The 12682-nt window shown below is 38.2% G+C and overlaps 1 protein-coding gene across 1 annotated transcript; it reads right to left on the reverse strand.

Moving 5' to 3' along the window:
* Positions 1-11234: 11234 nt before the first annotated feature.
* On the reverse strand, positions 11235-12035 carry LOC308636389 (guanine nucleotide-binding protein G(I)/G(S)/G(O) subunit gamma-12-like). The gene has a single exon (XM_081271798.1). It carries the CDS (start codon positions 11981-11983, stop codon positions 11765-11767), a length of 219 nt encoding a protein of 72 aa, XP_081127924.1. The 5' UTR covers positions 11984-12035; the 3' UTR covers positions 11235-11764.
* Positions 12036-12682: the final 647 nt, after the last annotated feature.

The raw sequence follows: 12682 nt of genomic DNA on the forward strand, positions 1-12682 counted from the left end.
TGAAGAAAGCTAAACAGATAGAACTCATTACCTACATGTGCTTAAGATAAATTATAATTAATTCTCAAGTAAAATGACTTTATAGTACCATTTTTCACACAAAGTGTATCCTAGACTCACTTGGTAATTGGAGTGGCCACCTGTGTTCACTTAATTGACTTAATAGGAGGACAAACTTCTCTTACCTTTATTTTATTTTATTTTTCTGGTGGGGGCAGGGTACCAGGGATTGAACTCAGGGGCACTCAACCACTGAGCCACATCCCCAGCCTAATTTTTGTGTTTTATTAGAGGCAGGGACTCACTGAGTTACTTAGTGCCTCACTGTTGCTGAGGCTGGCTTTGAACTCGTGATCCTCCTGTCTCACCCTCCCAAAGCTGCTGTCTTACCTTTATGATAGGAGATAGTTTTGCAACTTAAAACAAAGTGTTTGTCTAAGTTGGGCTCCATTCTCCAATAGAAACTGGGAGATGGAGGCTCTACTTCCTTTGTTGTGTGTGTTTCAAAGAGGCTGCTCCCAGCTCCTTGCTTGAGAAAGACATTCCTATGTAATAAAGCTTACAAAAGGTTTATGTATCTTTAAAACAGATTTACACACATTTCACAGAGACAGAAATGAATATGGAGACTTCCTAAAGCAAATTCTTTCATGAAAAGAAAGAGGGGTGGGGAGAAGATTCTCCCTTATTTTTGACAGAGAGAATGAAGCCTCTTGTTTTTAAAATTTTAAAATTTTGTTCTTAAATATGCCACAAGAAGAAATGAGGCCTTTATTTTGTCTTGGCCCTTTGCATAGGGAAGTCCACACTGGCACAGGTGCAACCAAAGTTAACCTCTCTTTGTCCAGACTTCTATTGCCCTGCTCTCTGCCAGTAGCTCATTCCCACATTCCCATTACTTCTCTGCACAGAATACTTTAACTTCTTGATCAAAGCATCTCTCACTAGATTGTGCCCCAGGGGGTAGACCTTAGATTTCGTAGCCAAAAAGACTTGTTAAAACATTTTCTAAATGTAAGAATAATTTTATCCTTTCCTTTTCTCCTGCTGCCAATATGGCTCAAAATGTAGTCAATTTGGATGATAGTTCTATTGTCTTTCTATTATTGTTTGGAGCCCATGTATGGCATGGGGCTATATAAATTCATATTTGGTCCCTGAGGCCCTTACACATAAACATGGCATTATAAACCATGTAATTTTAAACTGTATAATCACAGAATATGATTTCGGGGCAGACACTGGTTCATGTATTTCCAATTAGTAATTTGGGCACCCTACATCCCTGTTTGCAGGAGACCCAGCACTTCTTCCTTGAATGCTGTCACTCCTTTCTGAGGCTGTACTATGATTAGCTGGAGAACCCTTATTCTATGCAACTTAGTGGGCCATTTTTTTAGTGCTGCATGGAGGCCTTGCACAGGCCACAACAGTGACACAGACTTGGTTTCCACACTCTTTACACATCCACACATGATTGTGGTGCTAGGGGCCTGTGCCAGGGCTGTGCCTGGGCTGTGTCTAGCCTTGCCTCCTGAACTTTAGGCTTGGAATTGAGCCTGGTCATTAGACCAGACCACTTTCCTCACAGAGGGTTCCCTTTTGGGATCCAGGTTTTGTGTGTGTGTGTGTGTGTGTGTGTGTGTGTGTGTGTGTCCTTCTGGAAGACATCTAAGGAAATCTTAATCTTTCAGAGAGGACTTAATACTGAACAATGTCAAAAAGAATCAGGGTCCCAATCACTTTTCTTTCATGTAGTGTCTTGAACCATTCAATCAAATTTGCTCTCTCTTCCACCTCTGCCAACTCTGGGCACCTAGGGACTACTGGAGTGAGGATTGGGGATGGATAGGGTGGGAGTGGAAGGGGAACCTTGATGGGCCAAAAACTGGTGCCCAAGTGGGGACACTCAGGCTCAGAGAAGTTTGCCCTCAGAGAGCTGTCTAATTCAGAGAGATGGAGAGAGAGGTAGAGTTAGATATTTACATAGATGATAGAGATAGATAGATAGATAGATGATAGATAGATAGATAGAAAAGCTGTAAGTTTTTTTTCTTTATCCTTTGCTGCCTGTTCCCCTTTCCCCTCCTACTCTGCTACCTCAACACCAGCAGGTATTCCCAGGTCAAGCACAAGTTTCTATGGATTCATAGAATCATCTTCAAACATGAATACAACTTATAGAAATGGTTGGTTTGGGTTATTTAAAAAAATCCCAGAAGCTTGGGAGGCTGAGGCAGGAGGATTGCAAGTTCTAGGCCAGCTTCAGCAACCTAACAAGACTCTAAGCAACTTAGCAAGACCCTGTTTCAAAAAAAAAAAAAAAAAGGCTGGGGATGTGTCTCAGTACTAAGATCGCCTATGGGTTCAATATGCAGCATGCACACGCACACACACATAAATTTGTACCATACTGTATACATTTTTCTGGATCTTGCTTTTCTTACTTAAAAGATATATCTATGGAAATTTCTGAAGCTCAATAGTTACACATCTGACTTTTTAAATTTTTAGATGGACATAATATCTTTATTTTACATTTATGTGGTGCTGAAGATTGAACCCAGTGCCTCATGCATGCTAGGCAAGCATTCTATGACTGAACCACAACCCCAGTCCCCAATCTGACTTCTTTTAAGAAGATGAATGGTATTCCATTATATGACTGCTTTACAGTGTATTCAACTTTGCCTCTGATCCTGAGCATTCAGTTTCCATTTATTTTTACATATACTGAACACTACAAAGAGCTTGTGTGTGCCTATATCCTTATGTACTGGTGGTTTTATTTCTATAGGTTAGAGTCCAAGGAAAGGGTGGAAAGAAATAAAGTAAAAAATTTTTGAAAAATATAAACAAACAGCAAAGTGGAGTTGGTTTATGTGTCAGGCAAAGGAATATACCCAGAGAAGACATTGACTGCATAGTTCATGGAGTCATGGGATAAGTCAGGGATTTTTAACTGTTAGAAAGGGAGTGTTCATAATAATTATGCTAATTAAAAGTTAAAAGATGATACACTGAAGAGGCTAGAGTGAATCCCTCTAGTGAGATATATGTCTGTCAGCTTTCAGCCACTGTGACCCAAATACTTGAGATAAATCAACTTATAGAAAGGAAAGGTTTATTTTGACCCACAGTTTCAGAGGTTCAATTCAAGGTTGGTTGGTTCTATTGTTCTGGGGGCTGTAGTGAGGTAGAACATCATTGCAGGAAGTGTGTGTCAGAGTAAAGCTGCTCACCTCATGGAAGATGAGAAACAAAAAAGAGGAAGAGAGAAAAGGGCCAGGGTCCAATATCCCCTTCAAGGATATGCCCCCAAATGAACTAACTTCCTTTCACTGGGCCCCATTTCCTAAAGGTTCCACCACATCCCAATAGTACTACAGGCTGGTGATCAAGCCTTCAGCACATGGGCCTTCAGGAATATTTAGGATCCAAGCCATAATGCCAGGTTAGCACAGAGCTGAGTGAAACAAGTCCCATTGTTCTTTACTTAGGAGAGTACATTCATTCTATTACATACCTGATATGCTCAGCTCACTTCAAGTTCATGTTCACTTAATAACTTCAGCTGCTCTCATAGGCATTGCAGCATCATTCACAACAGCCAAGACATGGAAATGTTTAACCTCAGGATAGCAAATGCTCCAAGCATACTGTTTCCTGACCCCAATGAAAGAACTTGGTGGACTCAATGGAGAGGTTTTGGACATTTTATTACTCATATACTCCTCGGGAGGTGGCAGGCCAGGGTACAATGGAGGGCTGGCACTCTTACAAGCAGGGAACACATATGGGATAGGTCGCATGCCCATTGTGGAGATTGATTTCTTCAGATGTTTTATGTATACATTCTTTTACTTTACAACCAAGGTCACTCTGCTTTGATTCTCACCTCAAGATTGGAAATAAGGGAAGCACCCGGCTTCTCCCTTTGCTGCCACATCTTTTAGAGTCATTTTTGTCTTACTGTAAGCTTTTCTAGGCACTAATTACTATTTACTCCAGCAGAAAAAACAGCGTAGGTGTCCACAGACGAAGGGATAAAGAAAATGTGGTACATATAGAACATGGGACTACCAGTCAACTTTAAAAAGAAGGAAATTCTGTCATTTGAATAATATGGATGAAACTTGAGAACTCTGTGTCTAGTAAAGGGAGCCAGTCACAGAAAGACAAATAACTGAATGGTCTCACTGATACCCAGAATCTACAGAAAAGGTGAACACATAGTAACAGTAACATGGTGGTTACCAGTGGGTAGAGATTTGGAGAAAGGGGAAATACTGGTCAAAGTCTACAAAGCTTCAGTTACAAGATGAGTAAGGACTAGGGGCTTAATATAGAGTGTGGTGATTTTAGTTAATCATAATTTTTTCTATGATTTTAAAATTTGTTCTTATTAGTTCTACATGACAGTAGAATGCATTTTTACACATTGTATACAAATGGAGCATAACTTCTCATTCCTCTGTCTGTACATGGAACAGAGTCACACCAGTAGGGTAATCATACATGTATTTAGGTTAATAATGTCTGTCTCATTCTAGTGCCCTTCCCATCTGCACTGTACCATGCCTCCCTTAATTCCCCTCTGCAAAATCCAAAGTTTCTTTATTCTTCCCTACTGCCCCCCAACCATAAGCATACACTTAACAGAGAAAACATTCAGCTTTTGGTATTTGGGGATTGGCTTATTTTGCTTAGCATGGTATTCTCCAGTTCTATTCATTTACCTGCAAATGTCATAATTTCATTCTTCTTTAAGGCTGAGTAATAGTCCATTTGTATGTAACAGCATTTTCTTTATCCAGTCATCTGTTGAAGGGTATCTAGGTTGGTTCCATAGTTTAGCTATTGTGAATTGAGCTGCTATAAACATTGATGTGGCTGCGTCACTGCAGTATGCTGATTTTAAGTCCTTTGAGTATAAACCGAGGAGTGGAATAGCTGAGTCAAATGGTGGTTCCACTCCAAGTTTTCTGAGGAATCTCCATTCTGCTTTCCAGAGTGGTTGCACCAATTTTCAGTCCCACCAGCAATGCGTGATTGTACCTTTGTTCCCATATCCTCACCAACACTTACTGCTTGTATTCTTGACAGTTGCCATTCTGACTGGAGTGAGCTGGAATCTCACTACAGTTTTGATTTGCATTTCTCTAATTGTTAGAGAGGATTAATGTTTTTTCATGTTTGTTGATCAATTTCTTCTGTGAAGCATCTGTTCAGTTTCTTAGCCCATTTATTAGTTTGGTTATTTGTTTTTTTTGGTGTTAAGTTTTTTGAGTTCTTTATATATCTTGGAGATTATGTGGTAAAGATTTTCTATCTGAGGTGCATTTGGTAAAGATTTTCTTCCATTCTGTAGGCTCTGTCTTTACATTGTTGATAGTCTCCTTTGCTGAGAAGAAGCTTTTTAGTTTGATACCATTCCTTTTATTGATTCTTGATTTTATTTCTTGTTCTTTAGGATTCTTGTTGACGAAGTCAGTTCCTAAAGTTGGGCCTACACTTTCTTCTAGGAGGTGCAGGGTCTCTGGTCTAAAGCCTAGGTTCTTGATCCACTTTGAGTTGAGCTTTGTTCAGGGTGAGAGATGGGGGTTAAATTTCATCCTACTACATATGGATTTCCAGCTTTCCCACCACCATTTGTTGAATAGGTTGTCTTTTCTCCAATGTATGTTTATGATGCTTTTTTTTTTTAGTATGAGGTAACTTATTTATGTGGGTTTGTATCTGTTTCTTGTATTCTGTTCCATTGGTTTTCATGTCTGTTTTGGTGCCAATACCATCCCATTTTTGTTACTATAGCTCTGCAGTATAGTTTAAGTCCTGGTATTGTGATATCTTCTGCTCCATTCTTCTTGATACTTATTGTTTTGGCTACTCTGGGCCTCTTTTTTTTTTCCAAATGAATTTTACGATTGCTTTTTCTAGTTCTATGAATAATGTCATTGGGATTTTAATAGGAATTGTATTAAATCTGTACAGCACTTTTGGTAGTAAGGTCATTTTGACAATACTAATTCTGCCTATCCAAGGATACGGGAGATCTTTCCATCTTCTTAGGTCTTCTTCAAATTCTTTCTTTAGTATTCTGTAGTTTTCATTGTAGAGGTATTTTATCTCTTTTGTTAGATTTATTCCCAGGTATTTTATTTTATTTGAGGTTATTGTGAATGGAGTAGTTTTCCTAATTTCTCTTGCAGTGGCTTCATTACTTATTTATAGAAATGCATTTGATTTATGGGTCTTGATTTTATAACCTGGTACTTTGCTGAATTCATTTATTAGTTCTAAAAGTTTTCTGGTGGAATTTTTTGGATCTTCTAAATATAGAATCAATCATAATGTTTTGTATTCTTGAAATTTGCTAAGATAGAAGAGCTCAAACATTCTCACCACAACTTTACAAAAAGGTAACTAGGTGGATGGTGGACATGTTTATTAATTTGATTGTGGGAATAATTTCATGATGTATATATGTATCAAAACATTACAGAGCCTAAAATATACAACTTTTATTTGTGAATTATACCTCAATAAAGCTGGAGTGAAAATTTTAGCTGTTTATAAACAGTTGTAGAGAAATAATGTGTTTGGCTTAGCTCTCTCATGGCCAGTGCTCCTGAAGTTTTTTTTTTTTTTTTTTTTTTTTTTTTTTAACATGGGATTGCTGGGGAAGAGACTGTGTATGGGGACCCTGAGTTTGTCTAGGGCATCGTAGAGGACAGTTTCATAGAGAGATAGAACCAGAATGCATACTGGAGTGTGGCACATCTTCCAATAAATAAGTCTGTGAAGGAAAAAAGAAAGAGAACCAGAATTGAAGAAGGCAACCAGGAGGGCGAGAGGGAAAGGTGAGGCGCAGGAAGAGCCAGGGTGTAAAAGATGAGAGGAGAATCCTGTGGGAGAATGTGCAGAGGAACTGGCTTCCCATGGTGCATTCTCAAAGTGGGTGGGACAGCAATATCTTAGATATTATTAATATCTAAGATATATTAATATTAATAATATAATATTAATATATTAATATATTATATTATTATTATAATGGTCTGTGTCTCTCCATAAGGCCACAGTAGGTAAACAGATATTAAGATATTAATTAAGATACTAAAATTTTATGAGTTGGGGGCAGGGATCTATTAGAAAAAATGTCTTAAGGCTCCACAAAGGGGGCAGTAATGACAAAAAGGTAGAGAAGGATGGCCTCAAATAGTAGAGACAACTCTTCCTTTTAAACAAAAGGGAACAAATGACATTGGCAGCAAATAAGCCAGAAAATTAGGTGTGGAGAAATATCCCGTCTGATGATTTGTACTTATTGTATGAGGTGGTTGGTAAGGAGCTGGCTTCTGAGAGTCAAGGGAGCTGTGGGGGCATTTCAGAAATATAAGGAGAGTGGAGAGAGTTTGAATAGACTGAGGATGTTAGGCTCGAATTCGGGACCCCCAAAGGACCACCAGAGACCAAGATTGATGTAAGCAGCAAAGAGGTGTATATTGTGAGCTAGCTCGGTCCTCTGTGCACACACAGTAACTGGTGACACTGAGAGGCCCCCGAGCCCAGGGTTTGCAGCAGTTTTATACACTCTTTGGGGAAGGTAGGGACTTCACATACATCATAGCATCTTTTAGCAAATCATCACACATTGCGGGAAAATCATAAAACAACTCTAAAACATGATTAGCACATTCACTGGCAGGAACAAGTTGGATAGGGGTGATTGGCTAGTACAAGAGAGGGATTCATTTGAACTGATTGGTTTAAGCCATGAGGGGAGTACTTGCAGAACTACATGGTTTCCCAACCACCATAAACCACTGGGAGGGTCATCTGGCTTCCCAGGTATTTCACTGTCTCATGCTGATTGGTGGCTGCTAGGGGGTTGCTATGGGTCCCCACCTAACCTGACTGAGTCAGGGACACCTGGCGCAACAGATCTCTCCTGTTATTTGTAGATAAACAACTCAGCAGGGTGGGTATGTGCCTAGGGGTACTCTGTGGGTCATCTAAGGACAAGGGTCCTGCCCCCTTCCTTGAACAGGCTTTGCTGTGAGGTAGAGGCTGGTTTTTCATTCCCCCCTTTGTCTGGAAACTTGGGAACCAATCATGGTTCCCTCAGTTGGGGGCCTATTTGGGCAGGCTCTACATCTTGGTAAACAGTAACCCTCAGGGGACAGTCTTCAACTTCCCAGACTCACTCAAAATTGGCCTCCTAGATCCAACCAGACTCGATTTACCTATCTACACTATCTATCTATTTCTGGCTTCATTCCCCCCTCTGATTTTAGGAACTCCTTATTGCTGTAAGGAGAAGGGGCAATGGCTCTTTCTGAAAGGGGGCGTTGAACGTGAGGGGGGCTCGACACTGTGGGGGATGCTGTGGGGGACGTGAGTTCCCTTTTAGGAGTCAGTTCCATTTGAAGTCTGGTTGGGGAAAAACAGGTTGTCATCTGGGAATGGGTGCTTCTATGAGAGAAACAAAAACCATGAGTACTGAATAAATGTTGCAGCAGCTGGAACATGTCACTGTATAGAAGTTCCCTCACCAGGCTTTAACATCCCAGTTATCAGGACTATAAACATAACATTTAAGTTTTAGTGTTACAGATGTCCTTCCCCATAAGATACAGTTTAATAATTTAATGTCATCTGATCTTGCAAAATCCTTTTACTAGTATGACCTCTAATAGACAAACCTTTAATTCTGTTAGTTAGGGCTGCATAATCATACTAGCAAACACCAAGCCTACCTGTGTAGGTTAGGAATATCTGTAAGCCTTAAACTAAAAACTACGCTGGCAATTCCTTTTGATAGTTATCAGGCATTCCTGCCTAAGAATCTCTTTTGTAACCTCCAATCTTACTTATTCTTGGGGACTAACACAAGGTATATACCTTAAGTTACATTTAACTATTATTATTACTTAAAATGCCCAGGAATAACTATGTTTTGGTTTTAACTGTCTTTGCTAAGTGTTAAAGATGAAGCAGTCAGTCTATTATTAACAGTCAGCTGAGTTTCCATGGGAGTCCTGGGGAAATTTTACAACTGCTTCTCGGTCCTGCTAGTGCCATTTGTACTAGGATGGGTCCAAGTCTTGCTTGACCATGTGCCTTCCCTTGAAGCATCAGGGATGTCTCCCTTCTCTGATGACCCTCCTCTTCATAGCAAATGCACTGATTGGCTTTCTGTTCTCCAGTGGTGTCATTAATCTCTCTGATCGGGAGGTTATGTGGCCCAGAGTTGCAAAGCTCTTTAGAGAAGTCCCCTGTTCCCTGGATTCAGACTGACTCAGAGGGCAAGAGCCAAATATTGGTTTTCTTGGCCCTTTTAATTTAATTTTAAAATTTAATCTTAAACATCCAGCAAACAAATTTCAGCAGCCTTATAGTAAGAGTACTGGGCTTTAAGGTCTCTCTCTATCCTGTAGGTGATAATTCATTATTTTAAACTAACCCAGGTTGTGTGTTCTAAAAGCAGTACCTCTGCAAAACATTAACAAGCAATCTTTAGACCATTTGTAAGAAAACTACAAAACAAAATTAACAAGAGTAAAAACATATTTAGTTCATGTAATAGCTACCTTGAACTTGGCAGAGTTATACATTATATTCCCCTGTTTGAGATCCTTGGCAAAGACCAACTTTTAGACACAACTTTAAATGTACTGAAATCTGGCCTACTTCTTTTGTAGTCATTCTCACATGTAGTAAGATGGGACACAGAGCCTTATCTCAGGTAAGGCGGGGCTCTTCATAAATCTTAGTGCTCTAGTTCTGAAGCTGATCTTTGCTTTCAAAACATCATTTTATAAAGCCTACATAAATTGTTGCTCAAGTTCACATGAATATTAGGTAATATAATAACAATATAATATCACATCTAAAACATGAATTAAAGAAAGGCTGAAAGCTTTTAACCTTTTGTAGAAAAGTAGCAAAGTACTTTTGTGTTTTACAATATTAATCTTACATAGATTAGGCTCTCATTAACTTAAAAATACATTTAAATTGTACCTCAGTGTAAAAAGTAACATAAAACTTTACATATCCTATTTATAACAGGTACAGTTATAGAACATCAAATGATATAAATAAATCTCCAATATGTTTTTCTTTTAAGCCTAAAATTACCATACAACTTTAGAACACCAGTTTGATATAATGCTCTTTTAAAGCTTCTACCTTACAGACTTGTATACCTGGAAGATATGAACACATTAATAGCACCACAATTACATTGATGTTTTTATATTAACCAAGTTTATCTTTTAAAGAAATAACATATTACAATATTGCAAAATAACAGTTGTTGTTTAACTATAGTTGTATAATTTTTGATTTCTTTAAGATTACTTGCTCAAAAACCTTACATATATAACCAACTTACACCTTCTTTATCATTTACTTAAACCCTCTTATTTACTTAATCACATAGACTTTCTTATCCAGAAACACATTTTCCTTCTATTAAATCCAAACCTAGAATCTTCTAATTTCTCTTTTCCATCTGTTAACCTCCTTTTCTGTTCACATTTTGAAACAATCCTTGTAAATTTCTGAATTTAGGCAGATTATTTCATAGACATCAACATTTTATTCATTTTTTTGAACACCTAGAAAAACCTGTAAGCTTAATTTTAAAGACACTTTAATTTCATCTGTTTACCCAATTTAAATTGAACCGTTTAAATCATGTGAATCAAAGATATTTGGATCCATTTTTTAAAAATTTTATGAAGCTCCTCATATATCTGCCAATTGTCATATCATGTGCATGATATATGGACATACACACATACAGACATACAACACATAACACAAGTGTGCACACATAGCACAATAGTAAAGGCCTTGTAGCAGGTGAAATCTCCACTGCAATGTTTAAAAACTCCACAGTTGATCAAAAATAGAACTGATCAGAAAAACATTCACCTAGGTCTGTAGGATCAAAATAATGAGCTCAAAAAATACAGAATCTAAGAAAAATCAAGGGTTCTAGAAAAAATGACCAGCTGGTAATTAAAAATTACCATAAAATTTACTTTTTTGGTATAGTCTAGTTTGAGTTCAGGTAAAATGACACCTTCACTTGTTTTTTTTTTTTTTTTACAATCTTTAGGATGCTTTTTCTTTATTTTTTGCACAATAACTATATGAAACAAATTTTTATTCTACTTACACAGCTCAAGATAAATACAACTTCTGGAGTTGAGGAACTGCTGTTACATGGAGAGGGGAGCTTTGATGAGGAAATAAGCTTTGATATGTGTACATACGGAGACATACATATACAAAATACACCCTTTCCCTTGTACACTATTCAGGTTGGCACAAACCTTATTAAGAGCAGAATATGATATAAAGGTTTCAGGACTGAAGTTATTCTTGGCATTTTAATTTGACAGGTGCTTAGGCATTTTAAGTCTTAACATATCTGAATCAACTGAATACATGAAATATATAACTGTGTTTTTAAGAAGGCCCAGGCCAACACTCCTTAAACAATAACCCAAAGTAATACCATAGTAATCAAATGGAAAACAAAGATTGTTATTCTGTATTAAATCAGTAAAGGGTATTTTAAAGAAAGGGCAACTTGGAAAATAAAGACTTTAGAGTCCATTATTCCAAGAGAAGAGCATATTAGGTATTAGCAGTGGTTACCAAATAAGCTGGAGGCAAATCTCTTCAAGGAGCCGCTCAGGATTTGCTTTGTTGGGAAGAGGTGAGGAACGGTTCCATTCTTCCACTATAAGATGATGCAAGTTTTCTTATCCTTGAAAGGGTTTTCTGAAGTCGGTATGCCTGTCAGCAAAGGGTCACTCCTGGCGTGCTCCTCACAATTGGACATGAGGTCTGCAGAGGCCTTTGAGACCTTTATCCTTTCAATGGAAGCTTCTAGTCTCAGCTGCTGCACAGTTCTCCTTGCCTGGGCTATGTTGTTGGTGCTTGCTGTTTTGCTGGACATCTTCAATGGTTGTTCTTCCCTGAAATCAGTAAGAACTTGTGTGGTCCAACGTTTTCAGGTTTTTTTTTTTTAATTGGTTGTTCACAACATTACAAAGCTCTTGACATATCATATTTCATACATTAGATTGAAGTGGGTTATGAACCCCCAATTTTACCCCAAATGCAGATTGCAGAATCACGTCGGTTACACATCCACAATTTTACATAATGCCCTATTAGTAACTGTTGTATTCTGCTACCTTTCCTATCCCCTACTATCCCCCCTCCCCTCCCCTCCCATCTTCTCTCTCTACCCCATCTACTGTAATTCATTTCTCTCCTTGTTTATTTTCCCATTCCCCTCACAACCTCTTATATGTAATTTTGTATAGCAATGAGGGTCTCCCTTCATTTCCATGCAATTTCCCTTTTCTCTCCCTTTCCCTCCCATCTCATGTCTCTGTTTAATGTTAATCTTTTCTTCCTGCTCTTCCTCCCTGCTCTGTTCATAGTTGCTCTCATTATATCAAAGAAGACATTTGGTATTTGTTTTTTAGGGATTGGCTAGCTTCACTAAGCATAATCTGCTCTAGTGCCATCCATTTCCCTGCAAATTCTATGATTTTGTCATTTTTTATTGCTGCATAGTACTCCATTGTGTATAGATGCCACTTTTTTTAATCCATTCATCTATTGAAGGGCATCTGGGTTGGTTCCA

Source organism: Spermophilus citellus (genome assembly GCF_964194105.1).
Source record: "Spermophilus citellus genome assembly, chromosome: 17".
Lineage (NCBI taxonomy): Eukaryota > Metazoa > Chordata > Mammalia > Rodentia > Sciuridae > Spermophilus > Spermophilus citellus.